At 40.8% G+C, this 21,506-nt stretch overlaps 2 protein-coding genes across 2 annotated transcripts; both read left to right on the forward strand.

The window, feature by feature from the left end:
- Nucleotides 1–4,488: 4,488 nt before the first annotated feature.
- vdac1 (voltage-dependent anion channel 1) lies at nt 4,489–13,582 on the forward strand. The gene is made up of 9 exons (XM_070982835.1): nt 4,489–4,589; nt 7,045–7,114; nt 8,383–8,432; nt 8,694–8,846; nt 9,059–9,111; nt 9,684–9,911; nt 10,838–10,988; nt 11,905–11,962; nt 12,436–13,582. Exons 2-9 carry the CDS (start codon nt 7,048–7,050, stop codon nt 12,525–12,527), a joined length of 852 nt encoding a protein of 283 aa, XP_070838936.1. The 5' UTR covers nt 4,489–4,589; nt 7,045–7,047; the 3' UTR covers nt 12,528–13,582.
- Nucleotides 13,583–14,442: 860 nt separating this feature from the next.
- Nucleotides 14,443–21,220, forward strand: c16h5orf15 (chromosome 16 C5orf15 homolog). The gene is made up of 3 exons (XM_070983344.1): nt 14,443–14,575; nt 17,257–18,101; nt 18,906–21,220. Exons 1-3 carry the CDS (start codon nt 14,455–14,457, stop codon nt 19,038–19,040), a joined length of 1,101 nt encoding a protein of 366 aa, XP_070839445.1. The 5' UTR covers nt 14,443–14,454; the 3' UTR covers nt 19,041–21,220.
- The last annotated feature ends 286 nt before the right edge of the window (nt 21,221–21,506 follow it).

The following is a 21,506-nucleotide window of genomic DNA, read 5'->3' on the forward strand; positions in this document are numbered from 1 at the left end:
CTGACTCATAAGAGAGGGTTTGGGATGGATGGATGGAGGGAAGTGGGAGAGGTGGAGGAGTTTGGACCCTGTGTGAACCACCGAATTTGAAAAAAAGGAAAAAGAAAGATGACATACTGCCTTATTTATCCATATGTTGTAAATTATGGCATCTGTTTACAATTTATTTTATTTACTTTGGTATTGCTTGGCCCGAGTTGATTAACATTTTCTGTTGTGTTTGTTGTCTTCTGGAGCAGGATTTGATTGGCACTCGGTGACGGCTGTTTGAAGTGAGCGTAGCGCTGGCTTTGAAGCTTGGGGGATGAAAGCAGAGCATCCAGATATGACTCGAGGATAATCTAGAAATGAATTTTGGCTGCCTCTGAAGGCGACCGACAGGCGACAAACATGTTACTAGTTGTTGATTAAATGTTACTTGAGATTCAGTGATGCAAGGACATAAAACCGAGATGGAAACTTTTAAATACGCGTCAGGAAATAAGTTAAATATGTTTGTTTAATGGCAACAAGCTGTGGATGTCAGAGAATGCGTAAAGGATGAGCTATCTACTCATCTGTCATGAGGCAGCTCCTTTTATTTATAAGCCATGCTGTTATGACTAAAATTAATGTTATTAACCAGCGTTTCCCACCATAGCTGCCTTCAGCATATACCGAAAACACTAAATTCACCAAAAACATTTTATATTGATATTGCTTCATGTGTCAAAAACTGCAGTCCCGTAAGAAAAAAATCTGTAATAAAGCCAGTCGGCACTGTTTGAAGAATGATCCAAAAAGCAACACTTGAAGTTTTTAAGTCTTTTAAACAGCAGATACGTCTGTCTGCTGCAGCTTGTCACAGGTAAAAGTCACTTAAGTCAATAGTTTAGTGACAGGAGAGGTACACTAATCCGTATTTAATATTCAATGTACTTAAAAAAATACATGTTCAATATAAAGTCCTCCTGGCAAGTGAAAAAATATGTTTGGCTTTGACGTTTTTCTCTCTAAGTTAATCTTGTAAACTAAATGTTTTGCATGTTAATCCTTTTCCATAAAGAATCGAGCAAATGCGGGCTCTGACAAAATGTTTTGGAGCTGAATATTTTGCTTGCAGTTGAGTCCTAAACTACAGAAACTGGAAACTCTTGAGTCAAGCAAATGAAATACACCTCACAACACACTAAAACATTACAGGACATGACATTTTACTTAAAGATGACAAGTATGTTGGAGGGATATTGTGTGAATCTTGAATTTATTAAAACAATGGCTCAAAATCTGGTCAACACATTTTGTCACCATCCAGTGAAAGCCTCCTTCAGATACACTGAATGACTGCTGATTGGGTTCAGATTCTCTTATTTTATTTTATTTTTTTTAAAGCTGAATAAACCATTTATTCAGCTGCTGGATTAAATGACAAAATCTGAACACTGGGCTGTTTTTCCTCATGAAAAGATGGTGTTTTGGAGATGAATTATTTTCATATGATGGAGGCAAAAATGCTGTTTTGATCATAATTTTTAGCATATTTTAAACCGCTGCAAAATAAATTAATCCTAACCCACAAACTGATGAAAAATTGAAGATTTATATTCAAAATGTTGCTGAAACACTGCATAAATTACGCTGTGGATAACAGCTTGAATTAAAATTTGATTCTTAACACAGACAGAGGTGAAGTCTGCTGCTAAGCCACGGTGCATTCATTTCTCTGAAATACTCAACTTACTGGCAGTGCTGAGTTTCTCAGACTGTTACCACCACTGACATCTACTGGCTGAACGGGATCACAACGTCTCATATTCAACCCAGCCACTGACAGATTTGTGTGATTTTTTTTATAGTTTTATGACAGAAGCAGAAGCTCAGTCGCTGCAGGATCCTGTTTTTGTTTCCTCTGTTCTGAAAGTAGAAAGGTTGTTTCTAAAACCTTCAAACTGTTGACAGATAAAGTGTTCGTTGGTGGCTGACTGTAATTTCCTGATCAGTCATTTAGTTGCTTTTATGTCACGTGAGTTCAATGACCTCTCTTATATCAGGAGTGGGAAGTTTTATTAGTCACTGGTTTGAGTTTTTGTTAATTTCGTCATTTTGATTCTGGTAAATAGATACAGTCCTTATGAGTGTGTAGGCACACAAAAGGAGAAATATCATATCAGAGGTGAGCGTACATCAAAGCAAAAAAAAAAAAAAAAAGTAGAAATGAAATTATCTCGGGGTGAAAGAGGTACAGCAGGAGGTGCCTCATTCTCAGCTTTTTGCTAACCAGCTGTTGCAAAGGAAGTGCCTTCAGGTTTTGGCAGCGTTCCCTTAACTCAACCACACTGCTGCCTTTCTGCGAAATCCTGCACACAAAATTAAACAAAACTGCAAAACATTTCATAGCCCAGCTTTGCATTCAGCACCAGGAGAGTGAGGCAAGACAAGCTTGCTTTCCACACTTTTACATGTGAGTATACGACCAGCAGTGGAAAGTAACAAGCATTTACTCAAGTACTGTACTGTACTACAATTTGAGGTACTTGCATTATTTTCATTTTCTGCTACTTGACAATTCTATTTCTTAACATGTCAGAGGGAAACGTGCTTTTTACTCCACTACATTTGTTTGGCAATTTAAGTTGTTGTTTCAGATTAATAATACAAAATATAATGAACAAATAAATCATAATATTGTAGATTAAGATAAAACTTTATTCATTCCCATGTGAAATTCACAAGCTACCCAGAAGATAGAATATGTGAAGTCCTATAATATGATCTACATTATTCTGAAATGGGCCATTTTACATTTTGGTACTTTAAATATTTTGATGCCAATACTTTTGTCCTTTCTCTTAAGAAAAGATTAAGAAGAAAGAGACTTATGACTCACCTGCCTTTTAAATCTGATGTTTGTTTAATGATGTGAATATGAACAATGTTATTTAAAATAATATCCTTTAAAAAATTAAATGAAAAATTAATGAATCATGAATGTGATTCTCATAGATGTAATGTGATCTGAGTTATTTCACCTCATGATGAATACCCTTTGTAGATCTTTTAACAAATCATTGTTAAAAGATTTATAACAAATTACTGTTAAAAGACTTTTAATAATAATCCTTGTGACAGTCAGATTGTTAAAAAAATAAATATATATATTTTTGTACAATGTGAACAAAAGATGTCCACATAATTATGTGAGGGGACATATTTATCTGGTGTTAATGCAGTTATAATATTAATATTATATGTGATACATAAACCTAATTTAGACCATGACTGTAAAGCATCATAATCTTAATTAGAGAAAAGATCTATCTATCTATCTATCTATCTATCTATCTATCTATCTATCTATCTATCTATCTATCTATCTATCTATCTATCTATCTATCTATCTATCTATCTATCATAACATATATATATAAACTATTAACTAGGTAGTTTATATACTGTGTGTGCTTTATATATTGTTGGGTAGTTTAATATGTAGCAGCATCATAATTCATAAAAGGAACACCTATTTTTACATAAAATATGAATCTGAAAATAACCTGTAACTATAGGTGTCAAGTACATGTAGCAGACTAAAATGTAGCTGCATCATTTGCCTCTGAAATGTGACAAGTAGCAGAAAATCAAAAATTTTGAGCAATGTACCTCAAAAGTGTACTTAAGTACTTGAGTAAATGTACTTTCTTTTTTTTTTCTTTCTTTTTTTTTTCCACAGTATAATCAGTAAAGAGATCCCACTGCATTGTTTATCATTGTTGTTTGTCATTTCACTGTAATCCTCTCAATTTCATCTGCAGATGTGATGTAACATTACAGCTGTTCAGATGTCTCCTCTGTCCCGGGACAGTTTGTGTAAACTGCACGATGGGATGAGATTTGTGGTGAAGGTGCTGAAAGCTGATCTCCAGTCAGCTATTAACCGCATTTTTTTCAGCGATGCCGCAGGAGTTGCGTGCTGCCAGGTGTAAACTGCGCCTGCGTCAGGGTAATGCACAGCCGATACCAGAGATAACACAGAAAAGCGAGACGTTTAACTTTCTTCTATTTCCGTTTTCGGGTATTAACTCGTGTGCTTTGCTTCTGTTAATACAACATGAATTTTTAACACATCAAAACCTGGCTTTTCCTTTAAAAGAGCTTTGTTTTCTTCTCTTTTTGTAACAGTAAGCTACTTTTGGACTGAAGTAACACTTGATCAAGTTGGTACCGTAATAGTGGAGGACTATAAACTGATCATTTATTTTGCATGATAATTGGTATTCTGCAAAGTAACTAGTAAGTACAGCTTTCAAATGTAGAGTTTTCCATGTGAAATAAAGTGAAGTATAAATTAGGATAAAATGTAAATACTCGAGTAATGTAAGTAGGAGAGGAAAGCTTCACCCGGCTTGTGAGGAAGCAGCGGGATACTCTCCCGCTCAGTGCGGGTTTGAACCATCTTGCTGTTTGACTGAATGTTGTATCTTTGGCGATGACAGGAGGCTGCTGCTGCTTACGTGACTTGTAACGTACGTGACGCCGCACCACCTCCCTCCTTTCTCCTCCCTTTGTGCAGTTGACAAGCCCCTTCTCGGTCAGGACTGGAACACACAGAGGTACGTTATGAATCAATTACAGAAATGTAACCCAGCTGACGTTTCCTTTATTGCGCAGCTCTGTCACTGCTGTCAGCCGGCGGACTCTGACCTCCGGAGCCCGGAGCCGTCCGTCTCCTCCGTTGATTTTTAACCGGAGTCAGATGCAGCTCGACCTGCAGCAGAGATGCTAGGCCTGATGCTTCTACAAGCCATCTGCTGGCTAGGTTAGCATGGTGGCTAATTGTCTTGCGGTGCGGTCATTTGACAGTGCAGGGGCCAGTGCAATGTAGTTATTCAGGTAGCAAGGAATAAAGAAGCGCAACTGTCGTAAGGTTTTTATCTTCGTGAGTACTTTACCGGCTCCCTGCCTGCCAACATGCCATAACGTTACTCACAGGAGACACTTTCCCGCTGTCCGCCTTGATAGCTAGCTCATGCTAATCTGTTAGCAGGCGAGGCAGGGAGATCCTCACCGCACTTCATTGCCTTCATAAACCGCTTTGTCTGACTCAAATCGCCCCTACTGTATCCACTCTAAATGGAGGCTACGCGTTACCTGTCAATTGTGTGTCTATCAACTGAATTTCCCTGAATTAGACTACAACTAAAGTGGTGCTGAAGGACAGAGATAGCTTCCAAACTTAGATTTGACTTTGCGTCCTAGCTAACGTTTCATGAATGGTCCCCATCATGCTATGCGATTGATGCGCTCTTATCTAAGTTGTTTGGTGTAATTGCTGTGTAAAAATGTAGTCTTCTTCAATCTAAAGTCATTGAAAGTTTACCCCAGGACATCTCAGTGACAAGACTTTGCAAGCTACTATAAAAACAAGGTTGCCCTACGTCCTCTAACGTACAGCCTGTGACATTTGTGCCTGTAGCCATGCGTGAAAGCCACAACACTACTCAGGCGCAGTGGGGTGTGTTGGCAGGCTGTGCATGTGTGTTAGCACAGGGTGGAGGGCTTAGTGGACATTAGTCCATTTCCTGTCCAAGTGCTTCTTTATGACCACAGTACTCCCATTATGACAGAGTTCAGAGGGCTGTCTGCAGGGGGGCATCCTGAGTGGTTCCGAAGGGGGCTAGAGGTGGACATGGGCCATTGGACATGGTGTGTGTGGATAAACATCTGGGGCCCAAATGTGCTAGTGATGCAATTAGGCTGATGGTAAAACACGGAGGACACAACATAATGATTTATTGTTGAGTATCTGGTGAATGTGAAGCAATTTGAGTTTATCTGTCAGTGGCTGGTAGTTGTTCACATTTTACAAAGTTCAGTTCCCACCCCGCATGCAATGCAGAAAATGTATCAGTCATATTATAAGTGGAGCAAAAGGGTGGAGTTGTTGATGTAAAAGTGGGGCTCCCCACACACTTGAATGCACAGGTTTGAAAGGAAGAACTGGACAGGAATATTGAAGGCACTGGAGTAAAGATTTTCTGTTGTTCTTTTGGCACTTGGCGGAGTGACTCATTGAGGGAGAACAAGCCGAAGCTCATTTGTGTCATTGTGATAGAATCTCCATGTGGTGCTTTCAGACTTCAGTATTCTTTTTTTTTATGCACAGAAATAGATATCGCGATACTGTAGAATAGAAATGTAAATTGAGAAATTGTGAACCTTAAGGTTGCTATAGTATTCAGTTTTCAGTGGTAAACTGTTCAAATTCCTGTTCTATCTACTGTCAATATGCCCATGTCTGTTATGAATAGGCCTGGGTAACAACTGAACCTTGATAACACTTGTGCTATTGAAAAGTGGAGCCTACATTTATTCAGATGATGACATGTCTTGCACAACTGGCTGTTCTGGAAAGCGAAGGACAAAGAGGTGCACACATGCTGTACATGAGAGCAGCCAATCCAGCGAGTTAGCAAAGAGTCTGCATTGTGCCTCAGTCTGTGGCCCACGTTGTTCTTTCGAAACTTTGCTTCTTCTACTTTGAAACGTCAAATTTGATTTAGTGAAGTTACTGTAGTGTCAGAAATGGCCGTTACCTTTCCTAAAACCTAAAGTAGTTTGAAATAGAAAGTGAGTGTATCGATGGTTTATTCGCAAAGCATGTGATTTGAATGTAATTAAAATCCAGCCTCTGCACTGACAGGAATGCAAGTTTGAATGTGCATGTGTGTGTGCGTGTGTGTGTATACAGTTGTGAGAATCACTGTGTCCCTGTGTGTAGGTCATGTAAGCCAATAGCTTCATCAGATCTGTCCCTTGCCCATCCATCAGTGACCTCCAGTTGCTCTCGCCTTCCTCTTTCAGCAGCACTGCTCTCAGCAGTAAATCACATCTGATCAGTCAGTCTGCTCCTCTGCTACAGCGTGGTTACTGTGTCTTTCCCTCTGCTGTTACTGGGGGCTCCGTCTGTCAGCAGCAGGGATGTTATTTTTCACACAGGCTGTTGTATTTTTTTCTTTTCTGCCTTGTTCGTAGTCACAGCTTTTGTCATCCTCTTTCTCTTTGCAGACAATGGCTGTACCTCCCACCTACGTTGACCTTGGAAAGTCTGCCAAAGATGTTTTTACCAAGGGATACGGTAAGCACCAATCAGGCTATCATACTCACTTATTAGCAATAAAATACTACCATGATGTACAGCTCATGATAATGAGAATGGATGGTACTCTGTAGATCATCGTGATGCCTGTGTAACTTCAGAGAGCAGAAATCAGTCGTGCACTATGTATTAAATGTATTCTGCAATATGAAGCGAAGACTTTAGTAGAAATGAATCCATGTAACAAAGTGATTGGAGTCTAAGCCACTGCAGCAGAAGCATGCAGTATGTACACACATGTTTTTATTTAATCTTCAGACATGATTAAAGACTTGACGAAACATTTTCCTTTTGAGGGCCAAAACTGAAACAGAAGCAAGCACCTTTGTATTGTATTGTATTGTTGGGATGCAAAATGGTACGAGGATCCCAAGCTCCCTTAAATGACTGACTTCATAAATAATAAAGAGGTAGGGATAATGCATATTTAAAGAGTATTTTTCCCTCACAAAAAAATAAAACAGTGCAAACGTTGATTTATATTATCCATCTGGTCCACACTGAACCCGTTTATAGCTTTCTATTAGCTGAACACATGTTGAGGAGTAGTTCAGAGCCTGCAGTTAAAGTGGATGTCCTTAGGGTGTGTTTTGTGTGTACACACAGCTGTTCTCCAAGGGTTACTGAATGATGTCCGCTCAATACCAGGGGAGTTCCTGATTGACTCATATTTACCATGAACTTGAAGGATGAATCACTGTGGGTTTCACTGCACATAAACATGAGCCTGGAGATCTCTGGGTCATGTGAAGTGTGGTCGGGTGAAATCGATTGATGGATGTAATAATGCTGGGCAGGGTCAGGACTGGGCCTTCAGGCTCGAGCCAGGATCTGTTTAACCAACCTTCTAGCTATTATTCATAACTGACAGCACTAATGTTCTCACAGTCTACATCAAATCAATTTACACATTCAGTCAGTGTCATATGAATGACTTTAAACATACTCTGGAGGCTGATAAATGGCTATTTCACAGACAGTAATCAATAACTTGATTTGTCTTTTAAAGTATATAAAGGGTTACTTTAAGAGTGTATTAATACCATTACAACAGAACAGAAATTTGCACTGTTAGGTTTAATAGTATTGGCACCAAAGTAGTACTTGTTTTGAGGGCTATCCAGTGCTTGGGTATTAAGAAGCCTGGGCTACTTCAATAATGAAGTGTGGTTGTTATTATCAGATATTAGATCTGTATTGTCATCTGGACATTCTTTTGATCTCTTATTAAATGTTGTCTGTTTCAGGCTTTGGGCTCATCAAGCTGGACTTGAAAACAAAGTCTGAGAATGGACTGGTAAGTCGTTGCCAGTCATTATCAGTTTATCTGAGCTGCCATGCCAGACTGCAGCCGTCCGATCATAGCTTAAGAGGCTCCTGGCTGATAATTAAGTGCCTGGTTATCTGATCGCCTAAACGCTGCCAGGACACCTTGGTCTCTGCAACCTGACTGATAACTTTTTTTAAATGGAGTTTGAGAAGATGCTGTATCAAAACAGTCAAATATATTGTATATCTTTGTCCACATCAGCCTTAAGTCAAATACTGTCTTCTGCAGGAGTTCACCAGCACAGGCTCTGCCAACACCGAGACCAGCAAGGTCGCAGGGTCCCTGGAGACCAAGTACAAATGGTCGGAGCATGGACTGACCTTCACAGAGAAGTGGAACACCGACAACACCCTGGGGACCGAGATCACCCTTGAAGACCAGGTTGGTGATGGGGTGTGGTGATTTGAGTTGCTATGAGCAGTAACATGCAGCCCGATCTCTGTGATGACTAATGCCGGTCTCTCAAATAGTGGGTGCCATTTGCCTTGTTGTGAATTGGACTGTAGTTTCATCTGATGAGCGAGTAATGCTAAAGTTGATCAGTTTAAACTGAACCTTCATTTTTGTGTGCTAAATCTTTACCTTTTTCACAGTTGGCCAAGGGGCTGAAGCTGACATTCGATTCCTCCTTCTCGCCGAACACTGGGTAAGAACGGCTGAAAATGTTTTTCAAAGGTTAATAAAATGACCTTACAGCAGGTTGAGTCAGCAGTTTGTCTGAAATCTTTTTGTTGGTAATTGGCCAATGGTACTTTACCTTTCCTGGGTCAGTTTTTGATGTGGGCTTGTCGATGTCTGCTGGTTGCATGAGGGAAAGACAGCAGAGCCTGATGTAGGAAGAAGAAAGAAAGTAGCTTGTAAGCTAAAAAAAAAAACCATTGTTGGCTAACATGACATAATATGGTTGCATGGTCTGTTTAAATCAATGCATCAGTGAACCTTGCACAGCTGCCAACTAGCTAATGTTAACTGGCTAGCTCTTAAATGTGGGTAAATAAATAAAGGGCACATTGCAAGGAACACCGGTAATAGACATGTTTGTCACACTGTATCTAAAAATGGCTTTCAGTGAGTGTGACTAAATAGTTGCACTCTGTTGAATTGGTAAACTACACCTCTTTTTTAATTTCACTGCCTCAGCAGTGTGATGTTTCTTGCTTTGGGAAAAGTGGACTTCTGACAGTAACAGCCTCTTCTCTCTCCTCAATATCTTGCCAGCAAGAAGAGCGGCAAGATCAAGACGGGCTACAAGTGCGACCACATCAACCTTGGCTGTGACGTTAACTATGACATCAATGGCACAGCCATCCACGGTGCAGCAGTGGTGGGCTACGAAGGCTGGCTGGCCGGCTACCAGATGACTTTTGAGGCTGGCAGGAACAGGATCACCCAGAGCAACTTTGCGGTTGGGTTCAAGACTGATGAGTTCCAGCTCCATACAAATGTGTAAGACTACATGAAGCAGCAATTTGTCATGACTAGTGTACGCTAGCATGCAATCTTCCATTGTGCCATACAACACATTTCTAATGTAACCAGCGTGGCTTCTCCAGACTCATTTAAATTTAAGGTGGCAAGGAGAGTAAATATATACCATCATGATCCTGATGCTAGCTTTATGCTTGAGTCTAAAGCTGAGCTGGTGAGAGAAAAAGTTGAAGTAAAAGCTGCATTGAAGTGTTTCTGAATAAGCACCCAGACACAGCCTCAATCTGTTGTGGATGCATTTTCTTCAGTTTGATGCTAAGCTAACTATGCATGAAACCAGACATTTTGATATTATCTTACTGTTTCTGTGCTACAGTAATTAAACATAAGTCCCAGGCTAAAAGTTCTGAGTCCAGATGACTGACCTTGACCGGACAGAAATCTTCAAACTGTTTTCTTGTCCTTGTCTGGCTGACCAACTCGTCGCCCATTTGGCTATCTGCCGGGCACCCAGCTGCCAGGCAGTTATTTTTACAGCCAGGTGATGGGATTTACTATATTGCAAGTGAGGTGTAGTGAATGGTTGGCAGGCAGAAAAGGCCTCAGTGAAAAGGCAGTGTGAGGTCGTATCAGAGAGTGAGACAGAGGGAGGGACAGGCCACAGTGTGAGTCTTGTTTCCCACTGCGCCCCTGGCCAAGCCTGTCTGTTTCAGTCTACAGCTGAAGTGCTTATGTGAGGTCAGACAAAGTGTAATTTAAGCTTTACATCAGCGACAGTGCATCCATCTGAGGAGCTCTTTAACAGACACGCAAAATAGCTAATAAGGTATCCTTTGTTGACAAAACCTTAATTTATCCATTTGAGGGGGAAATGACATGAATACCATATTCATGGTGCAGTCATATTTACAGTACATATATACCAATCTGCTCTTAATCCTCAGAAACGATGGCACTGAGTTTGGTGGTTCCATCTACCAGAAGGTGAATGACCAGCTGGAGACAGCTGTCAACCTGGCCTGGACTGCCGGAAACAGCAACACCCGCTTTGGCATCGCTGCCAAGTATCAGATTGATCCTGATGCATCCTTCTCTGTGAGTAGTGTGTAACCTGTAGTAGTAGTAGTAGTTGTAGTATTCATAGTAGTAGTAGCAGCAGCAGCAGTAGTAGTTGTTGTAGTGTGTAGTAACATTTTTTATATAATTACAGTGTTACTTTATTGGTTCCTATTGGGACTGTGTCAACCTACCCCCCCTTCATAAGGAATTCATGGTTCAGGGTGAGGTTCCAAAACTTGCCTCTAAAACCGACAGTTAGTGTCTTGCAGTGCAGAGGCCCAGAGGCCAGTGAAAGCAGCTGCTTGAACCCAGGCAGAAGGCATATTTCCTGTTTTTTGTTTCTGGTTGTCTGCTGTTTTGTCTCTTTGTTTTCGAGCTGAGGAGACATTCTTGGTGTCTGTAATGGGAACTAAGATACACTGTGACTCGTCATGATGTTGCTCCATTCAGATCTAGGTCACCGTCTTTGCTGCTTGTCCTGCCAGGCTGACCAGCTTGAAAGAATGGTTGCAAGTCCATGTGAATACATTACGTTCAGTTGGGCATGAGAGAAGCCTCATCCGAGCCAAAATGGCCAATAGGAGGAGTCTGTTTGCTACAGAAAGGCCAAGGCTAATTTAGTCCTGTCTATCACATTAGACCTTAAATCCCACGTGCAGCAGAGCCAATTAGTGTGAATGGTTGTTTGTTAGTGCAACCGTATGTATTTTATACAGCTCCTTGTAACATGTTAGTAAAGCAGCCAACATGTCACTCTGAAGTGAAAATGTTTCAGTGGTAGCGCTTTTGAATCACACTATCAGTTTCAGAATTCAGTATGAATCACAGTTTAGATTTTGTTCACATTTTGCTTGGAACAGGCCATAAATTACCCAGCAGCAGCATGAAAAATTTAACCTGTTGGTAATATGTGTTATTCTCTGTATGATTTTCATCTGTGATTCCCATGCAGGCCAAGGTGAACAACTCCAGCCTTGTGGGCCTGGGCTACACTCAGACACTGAAGCCAGGTGAGTGCAGTTTGTGTGTAACTTACGTGTCCAGTGCTTAAATGGGCCAAAACACCAACCGTGTTTAACCAGTATTCTTACTATTAGAATTAAGTCAAGGCATTAACTTAAGGCATTTTTAGATATATGGACTATTTGAGAGTGCATGCCACTACTCATATTCTATGCTGATGCCCAGCTGAAATTAGAACAGTTATTAGAAGAGTTGCAAAGGGTAATTTATAACTAACAACCTCAATCTCTCAACAATAGCAACACTACAGAAAGATGGGGGGTTTGAAGTTGAAGGCTGGGGAAAACTGATGTTGAGTGTTAGAGGTGGGATCTTCGGTAAAGAATAGAATAGTACAATAAGCAACATGTGTAGTTGAATTACTGTGTCAGACGGTTTGGTGGATTAAGTAATAAAAAATGTATACATATACACATTTCTGTACTATGCGTGGCTCATGCTGAGGTGTCTGTTTCTGCAGGCATCAAGCTGACACTCTCTGCTCTCCTTGACGGCAAGAACATCAACGCTGGTGGCCACAAGCTTGGTTTGGGCCTCGAGTTCCAGGCATAGGATGACGAGGCATCTCCTGGCACACACACATTCCCGACCAAAAAAAAAAAGAAAAGGAAAAAAAAATCCAAAACCTGTATTGATTAGCTAGCCCCTCACAAAACCCGTTTCCCTTAGACGTGCTACAGCTGGAATCAAGGCAGCATCAAGGTCAAATCGTCCTTGTGACGATCTACCACTTTCAAAGGACCACTTTAAGGGAACACTATATTTTGACAATAATGAGCTAAGATCAGAACAAAACTACAAACATTCAACAGAAAGTTTTACCATGAATTGTGTAGCTTGCAAGGGAAAAGGTAGCCTTGAGTACATTCAGGTTGTCCTCACTCTTTGTCATTTCACTACATGCATACACAATGCTTTAATTTGTGTGTCTCTCTCTGCTTTCCAATGCAGATAAAAGGGAAAATCAAAACTAGATCAGCCCAAAATGAATCAAGGGCTCGACACAGTCAGTGCACAGTTTACTAGTTACACCACCAGATGGTGCTGCTGCACAGCGCCATTAAGCACTCCGTGCTCAAAAGTTGTAGTGGTGAAGTTACGAAATACAATAGTTTTATTTTCACACTTCTGCACCGGAGAGCTCCAGTGTCTGTCTTGATATATTATACAGTGGGATGGGTTAGTTGTCCCTGATGTAAGCAGCTGTCAGTAGCTCTAAGAGACACTACACCCCAATGTGTACATTCTGTGTTTTCGTCTCACATGTTTATCGTGTCTGTGCATTTGGTGTGAAACATGTCTTTTGTTACATATAGCAAAAAGAATCTTATTTTATTGATTGACAGTCTTGCATAGTTAAATCCACCTGTGAAGTCTTACGAAGGCAATGACGTCAATTCTTTCTGGTGGAGCAAATGAAAGGAAACCTATCATGTGCACAGATGAACTTCTCTGGATAACAGTTACAGTACTTCTTTGAAGGAGGATGCAAAGAATAAATACAGTGGACAGGAAATGGTAGTCTTCCACAACTGGTTATGGGAATCATGCTTAGTGTACTTGACAGTATTGTTATTCCCTGAATTAAATAAAGAACATCATGAACCGGTTTGTGATTGTATTTGTTTCTTTTTCTGACACACAGTGACTTGTATCCATAATGATAACTTAAACACACGTTTATTTAAATTCCTTGAAAACACTTGAATAAATGTTCATTTATGACAGCCAACAATGAGTTAAGTGTTTATTGGCTGGTATGAATATTCCAGTTATTTAATTTACAGAAGGCCAACTCTTGTATGGATTGTCCTCAGTCATGTTCTGGTTGAACTCCTGCAGATGTCTTTAAAACATACTGTTTTATTTTGTTAATATTTCATGACCTTTCCTAATTTTATGATTATAAGCACAACTGATGGTGTGTTGCACAATGGATGGTGTGTTTCAGAAGTTTCAAAAGTTGTACTTGGGGTGTCTTGACCCAAGCTTTTGAACATTCAGTAGATTTTCATATGCTCCATTGCTGTGATGATTGTTGCCAAATCCATAATAAATTAGTCTGAGTTTCACAGTTTCAGTTAGGTCTAATTGACCCTGACTAAAGTGGGTTCACTCTGTCAGTGAGTGAGTTTTTGGCAAACAAGAGGAAATTGAATTTGTTATCATCATTATATATTATTACTTGTGGCTGTGGACTTTGTGGACCACAAACAATGAGTAAAGCCAGTGTTACCACAACTAATGGAAAATTCAGTTCCACTTAATTTTAGCACTTGCACAACATTTGAAGGCTTTGGCCAGTTCATAAACAAGTATATCAGGTGACACACAATTAGAAGCATCTCAGACTCAGACCACATGCGTCCGTTTTTCCTAACCGTGACTCACACACACATTCACTCACTCTCACACACCCACTCAGACGCTGTGTGTTGCTAATGCTAAACCACTCCTCTTCAGTAACTCACGCATCAACATGGCGACGTGCTGGAAGATGGGGCGAAGCAGGAGAAATATTTGTGCTCTTTCTCTGGTTATTTTCCTCCAGCTGTTAGCCAGCGGGTGCCTGTCTGCTCCGGCAGACATCGTTACGCAAGGTATGTCATATTTATGAGAAGTATCCTAGACTATGGCTGTTTTTTAACCAATCAACTGGACCGCCAGTTAGCCAGCTAGCGTCCGGTAGCTAACGTTACTACCGCAAACTGGCTAGTACGTCATGTTAGCAACCTCGGTGTCAGGTGAGAGGGACTATGAAAGGCTGCCTCTATATGCCGAAAAGGTCACAAAGCAGTCGTTTTTATAACTCGAGTCATGTTAAAGTATTACAGTACACGTCAACAAAGTAATTACGAAGTATATGGAGTTGTGTGAGGCTTTGAATACGGACGTCCTGTTTTGAAACGTAACGGTATCCGTCGCGAGACTGTCGGTTGAAACTAAGTTGAAACGTTCCAGCGTTAACGTCAACCCGCTTAAACGTTATTTTTGCACTTTTTTTTCAATGCTAAATTTGTACAAAGTTCCCTCTCTCTGTCTCAACAGTGTTGTAAGTCCAAACAGTTTGTCGACAAAAGGTTCATAACAAGCGTCTCAAGATAACAAAACAGGAAGTCGCATGTTTTTAATCGAACGTCAAGCTCGGCAACCTTACAACCATCGCAAGCTTATAGTGGATATAACGTTTAGTTCGACCACTTAACTTAAATGTGTGTTATATGATAACCCCAGTTAAACTGGGATTGTAGTTAAATGGCCCTCTGTGTGATGCCCCGCGGGGACTCCTGAGCAGCAATGATTTATGGTGGTCAGATAAAGTGACTCGGTCCAGATGTCCTTGTCATATATTTGAGCTGTTAATTTACCCCCTGTCAGTCCAGTAGCCCCACAGCTCATTAAAGACAAACCTTTTGAAGTTTTCCATGAAGGAACAGGGAGCTCAGCAAAGGCTGTAAAATTGCTCTCAATGACAGGCTCTGTTTTGCATAAATGGACTTTGACTGCAGTCTGTTTAGAGAAGGTCAGGTCAATGGTGTTGATTTCATGCTACTGGGTGGTTGGGCAGCTGTCAGGTTGTACCATTGTGTTTGCTGGGAAAACTCAAGTCTGTGGCCTATTTTGTCTTCATGATATAACGGCGACATGCCATCATTCTCACCATTCTCACTCAGACAGCTTATCTGTACATGCATCATTGTGCCAAAAATATATACAGACACAGACTGTTAGTTGGAACAAAAATGTTAATGAGTGGGCTATTTTCTCTAGGAAGCATTTCCATGAAACGTGTATGCAGGAGGATCACACACATTCGTCCTATGTATGTTATGGGGAAGCCATGCCTATCAAGATTTGTCATGCAAGTCTTGTGATCTGTTACTAGTAGAGCTTTTCCCTACAAAACCCCTTGAAGCTTACAAGCACATCAGTATCTACTGCAGAGGGAGGATGACCATAACTTGATCAGCAAGTAGCTTGCAAAATATTTACTTATTTGGAAATGCAAACAGCAAAAAACAGCTGTGTAGTTGTCCATTTGTTTGGCAGACTGTTAAGCCAGCCTTAGCCAGAGTTTACCAGCATTAGACTGGTGTTTGAATTTGTTTTTTTTTTTGGATCATACAAATATTGTACGAGTTTAAGAGCTAAAAGAGTGAACATCTAGCAAGAATGGAGGCATATCCATTGCTTTTTAATGAGATATGTGTGAGTATCATAAACATACTTAAATATAAAGACAATTGTCAAGTGTGACCCAGCTGCTGAAGTCTTAAGCCAAAATATTCTACATGCTGTTTTGTGCAGCATAGCCTATAGCTGTTGCTGTCACAAGGATCTCCTGTTCTGTGATTATTTATGCTGGCCATGGCCATGTGTATGAATAGCCCGTTTGTTCTCTCGGGGATGTCTTACTCTGTGCTTCAAGTCTCCAGTGTTCTCCTCCCGTCCCTTCCTAAGCAACGCCTCCTACTCCCACAGGATGAAATAATGTTGACACTTGTTGGTTAAATAGTGTCATTGATTCTGGAAGGCTGGCAGGATACAGGAGACTGGGTTCAGCTTTCATTTAAGGACAGGAGTCAGGAATAGCTACAGAGATTCTTGTGACTGAAATTACTTCATTTTTTAGTGTGAAACTGAATTATTATATGTTACATGGCAACCTTTCTAAACAGGCTCAAAACATTGGAAAACATGGCTAACATGGGTGTATATTCACATCTGTCAGTCAGAAGATCCGTCAGTATAATTGAGAGTAATGAAATGTGTTCAGTGCAGTGAATTACAACAAATTATATAGTGGGCTGACAACTATGTAATTGTTGTCTCAAAACACAACATCTCATTGTCAGCAGCGATCAGGGGATCAGAGCAAGCTGTAAGAGAATGCATGCTTTCACACAGTCACGAAAAGAAGCTGCTGTTAAGTACAAATATCCAGTCTGCTGTCAGAAAAACATGCCGGTATTTGTAAGAGGAATGCTCAGAGGCATATGACTGTGACGAACCGGACAATGTGGAAATGGTTCTCAATGGTTCCAGTTATCAAATCCCATCCTTAAGGGTGGTTGTATGACATTATGGATATCTGTAGCAAGAGAACAAATTCCATTCAGAACTGACAGAGCATGCATTTTCTGTTATTTCCTCAATTGACTCAGTGTGCTGGAGTTATCAGTGTGCTACTTTGAATGAAAGTGTAGCTCTTTTTTCAACCTTTTTGTAACCTAATGTATAATGTCTTACATTTTTATTCCCTTTTACTTGACCTTGCCAGCCAACAGTCAGAGGGGAGATACATCTCAAAATTCTACGGTGGCTGCTGCGAGCATGGATGCAGGTCACACAGAGCCTTCCTCACCTGTGCAGAGTACAGCTTTAGCAGATCCCAAGAACTCTGCAGCACCTGCCGGCAATGCCTCCACAGCAACACAGACACAGGGTCATAAAGAAAACTTCACAACAGCCATTCATCAAAAATCATCTAAAGTGGAAACACATCCAGTCACCGTCATTGATGACTCTGATCAGCAGAAAGTATCTCCCAGCAATGGGCACACAAACTCAGCTGTGGCAAATGGCGGTCCAGCCACAGTGAAGGCAACAGATGGACCTGCTGCTTCTGAAACCATTTCACCCTCTACTACAGTAGCTCCCTCCACCTCTGCCAAAGCCCCTGAACCAGCCAAACCTGTAACCGAAGAGCCAGAACTACCCAACTCCAAACCATCTGACTCCAAACCCTCCAATGACCAGAACCCATCTACAGTGCTGGTCACTGACCCAGAGCTGCTCCCCACCACTGACAAAGGACCAGCTCTTCACAGTGATCTCGAAAGTTACACAGATGAGGGTGATGATGACGATGATGACGATGAAGATGGTGCCTACGGGGAGAGTGATGATGGTGACAACGTGGACAATGTGGCATATGAAAGCAATGACGACGGCAAAGACCAGGCTGTGAACAGGCTGCAGCAGGCAGATGGGATGGAGCTGACACATTACAAGGCCCCTGACAATTACAGCACAGAGGACGAGGACTCTCACTTCTTCTTTCATCTGGTCATCCTGGCTTTCCTGGTGGCAATCGTTTACATCACCTATCACAACAAGAGGAAGGTGAGTGTTGTTATGGCGGCAGCTAGGTGACCGCTCTGGATGTAGAAGCCAGAGATGATGATGCAGTGTCGTTTGCACGGGGCTGGTATTACCTCAGCAGTAATTTGTGATAGTTGTGGAGATGGCGTCTTATTTGTGTAAAGTGCAAAGGTAACATTCCTGTTCTCATGAATGAATTGATAAAAAGAAAATTAATCACCAACAATCTGAGATTATGCTTGTTTTCTCTGGTATGTATTGTTGAAAGCTAAATTGTTTTGGACTACTGTTAAGAAAAATGAAGTATTTGGATATCCACAGCCTGAGATTTCACCCTGGACGTGGGACCTCGCACTGGAATTGCTGCATTCATCTCTCTAAAAGTAGAAAAAACTAGATGTAGGAGTGAAACAATGAGCATTTTTGTCTGCAGCACAACTTCACCAAATAAAAGAAGTGCTTCTCAGACTTTGAACAAAATGCTTGGTGGTTTGTTGTATTCAGCATGTGTGTTGTTGAATGTGTGATCATATGATCACATGGGGAAGACGGCATACGGTCTCTTTTTTTTTGTCTTTCTTTCTTTCTAGAGGCACAAGATCTTTCTCTGTTGAATCTGTAGAGGAAGGTTTTATATTATATATTATGCTGGCCACATGTAAATTTGGGTTTTACAGCTGAAGTAAGGAGTCCAATTATGGAGTCTTTCATCTTTTCTGCTAGCCTGTCAACCAAGAAGTAATTTTACTTGATCAGCACTTGTACATCTGTGAGATTAAATTGATCTCCATCTGCATTTTGCTTCTTCTTCGCCCTTCTTTTCAGATCTTCCTCCTGGCTCAGAGCCGACGCTGGAAAGACGGCCTATGTTCCCGCAACACCGTGGAGTATCACCGCCTGGACCAAAACGTCAACGAGGCCATGCCGTCCCTCAAGATGACCCGAGACTACATCTTTTGATCGGTGTTTTGAAGAACATTAAGTCCAGACCTGCGCAGAGCCAGTTGGCCTTCCTGCCTGGCCAGTCGCGTTGTTGACATGCTGTGCTTTGTCATGGAGCTTGATTGATGCTTTCTCTTGCTTTCCTGGCCAAGTGGAGAGCAGGGGCTGTGATGAGTTTGAGATAGAAATATGTTTGGTCAGGACTTTTTTTGTTGTCTGCACAGAGAGATTTTTACTGTTTATCGTATTTGTTATATTATTTGAATGTTGTCATTTTTTTCTAAATTAACTTCTTGGGATTTAATATATTGGTTTGTTTAGGGGTCTAATATCTGTCTTTCTTTGGGAGTGTTTCAGCCTTACGGTCCCTTTACACCTGTTTTTGCTTTTTTTAAAAATGCTACATGCATACAGTCTTAATATGTTTAATACTTGCTTTAAGAATAGGAAGAATTACATGTTAATGTAACTTAGGTCATAATATAATACTTCATTATGACAGTCGATTTTTCTCTCAGCAGTTAGCCAAGATATGAATGGGCACAGAAGGCATTTGCTTTTCAAAGCACTTGTTGTGTCATACGTACTTTTTTATTGTAAAAAAACAGCAATCTAGCAGAAGCTGATACATATGTAAATATGCCGTCATACCAGAAATGGTCCACCGCTCATGTTGAAATGGTCTGTCTGTCACACACCTGACTCTAAGTAAAGTACTGTACACTAGGGGAGAGCTTACCAAAGGTTCGGTGATGCTACGCTGAGCCAGCATAGTTTGTCTGCTTGGCTGAACTCAAACTAGCTGTTGAACTCTACTTGCAAGATTTTGGACTCTCAACTGGCTTCTTCTGCTCGAGGTGGTGGAAATAAGTTTGTTTCATTTGTTTCCATTTTGTTGTTTCAGTCTTCTTGCACTTCCTCTATATTACCATGGTTTGTTGTACATCGGATCTTGTGTAACAAAACCACTTCCACAATACAGAAGTTGCACCCCTTTTTGGAACTAACTCCTCCGCCATGGAGCCGGTAGCAATGTTACTTTCACTTTAAGCCATACTTGTGCTGTAACGGTATGATGTCATTATGTCAAAAAGTCAGAATATTTCCTTTATCACGATATGAAAATAGTGTGAGCAGTATCATACGGCATGCCCCTACTGTACAGTACACAGTGAAACATTGGGAAAATTGATTTCAGTATATAAAGCTGCAATATTCCCCAGTGTGCAATGCAAAGTTAATCAGACCATTTAATCAAAGGAAGAAATCACATTTCACAGAAATTTGAAAATGTAGTTTTCAACTCTTTCACCATCACCTGTGTTTCCTGTGACACCTGCAGAAATTGCGTAAAAGCCTTTTCATTTGACATTATATAAGGGATGTAAATTTCCCTTCACAGGCTGGGAAATCCAGCTGCACATAAAGCATCACGTCAGAGAGGGCGACTACCCTTCAGGTGACGAGTCTGTTCATGTGCTCAAGCCATTTAAATGAAGACAGATACTGTATATTGATCAGGTTAGAATGTACTAATATAATGTACGGGAGAAGCTTTTATTGCCAGACCTTTTTCTTGTTCATTGGTTTATATTTGTCTAATATGATACCTCTTCGACTGCCCAGATTTTGCTATGCAGAAATCCTGGGGCTGGCCCTCTTTGCTTTATGACTTCGGTGAAGTCTCTATCAATCATCTCTGGTCTTCATTGTAATGGCTGTGTTCCCTCATGCTCACGCAGAGCTTTTCATTTTTAGTCACTTCTGGTTAGAGTACAGCTTGGTGGACTAGTATCTCTGTTCATCAGAGGTTTTGCACGGTCGGTGTGGCCTGATGTTCACATGAGCACCAAAAAGAAAAAGAAAAAACAGAACGAGAGCAGACCGCATAGTTTTTGTCTTCACTCTTCATCACAGCCACATGTGCTTTGCCTTCGACTGAAATGCCATAACTGCCACGTGAATCAACGTATTTGTTATCTCTTGTCGCCTTCAGCCAGTTTTCAGCTGTCACGTCTGTATGCAAGATACACAGCGGGTAGATAGATAACGCGATTTGCACTGTGCTGATCAGTCCTACTAGAACATGAGGGGAGGTGTCCCGCATTAAGATGATGAAGCAACACTGCTCTTGCAATCAACTGTAGAAACTGTACAATCTTTTTTTTGTCAATAAAGCACAAATTGTGTACAAAGTCCTTCCTGTGTCTTTTTTTGTTATGATGCTCTTATTCTGTCAGATTAAGAATTTAAGGATTTACATCCCAGAGTCTTGTGTTATCTAGCTCATTCTCACTGGATGTCCAGCTTTAGTGTGCTGGCATGCCGACACTCACTTTGATCTCCTTGGATTGTAATAGGCTCAGAAGTTGTATCTTTTCGTTATGATGACCACATACTGAGCTGAAAATTTGTGGTTTGAAGCGGTGATGTATTTGCAAGGCTAAAAGTTGAAAGGGCATTTAGATTTTATAGCAGCAAATC

Source organism: Chaetodon trifascialis, chromosome 16, assembly GCF_039877785.1.
Source record: "Chaetodon trifascialis isolate fChaTrf1 chromosome 16, fChaTrf1.hap1, whole genome shotgun sequence".
In the NCBI taxonomy this organism is placed as follows: Eukaryota; Metazoa; Chordata; class Actinopteri; order Chaetodontiformes; family Chaetodontidae; genus Chaetodon; species Chaetodon trifascialis.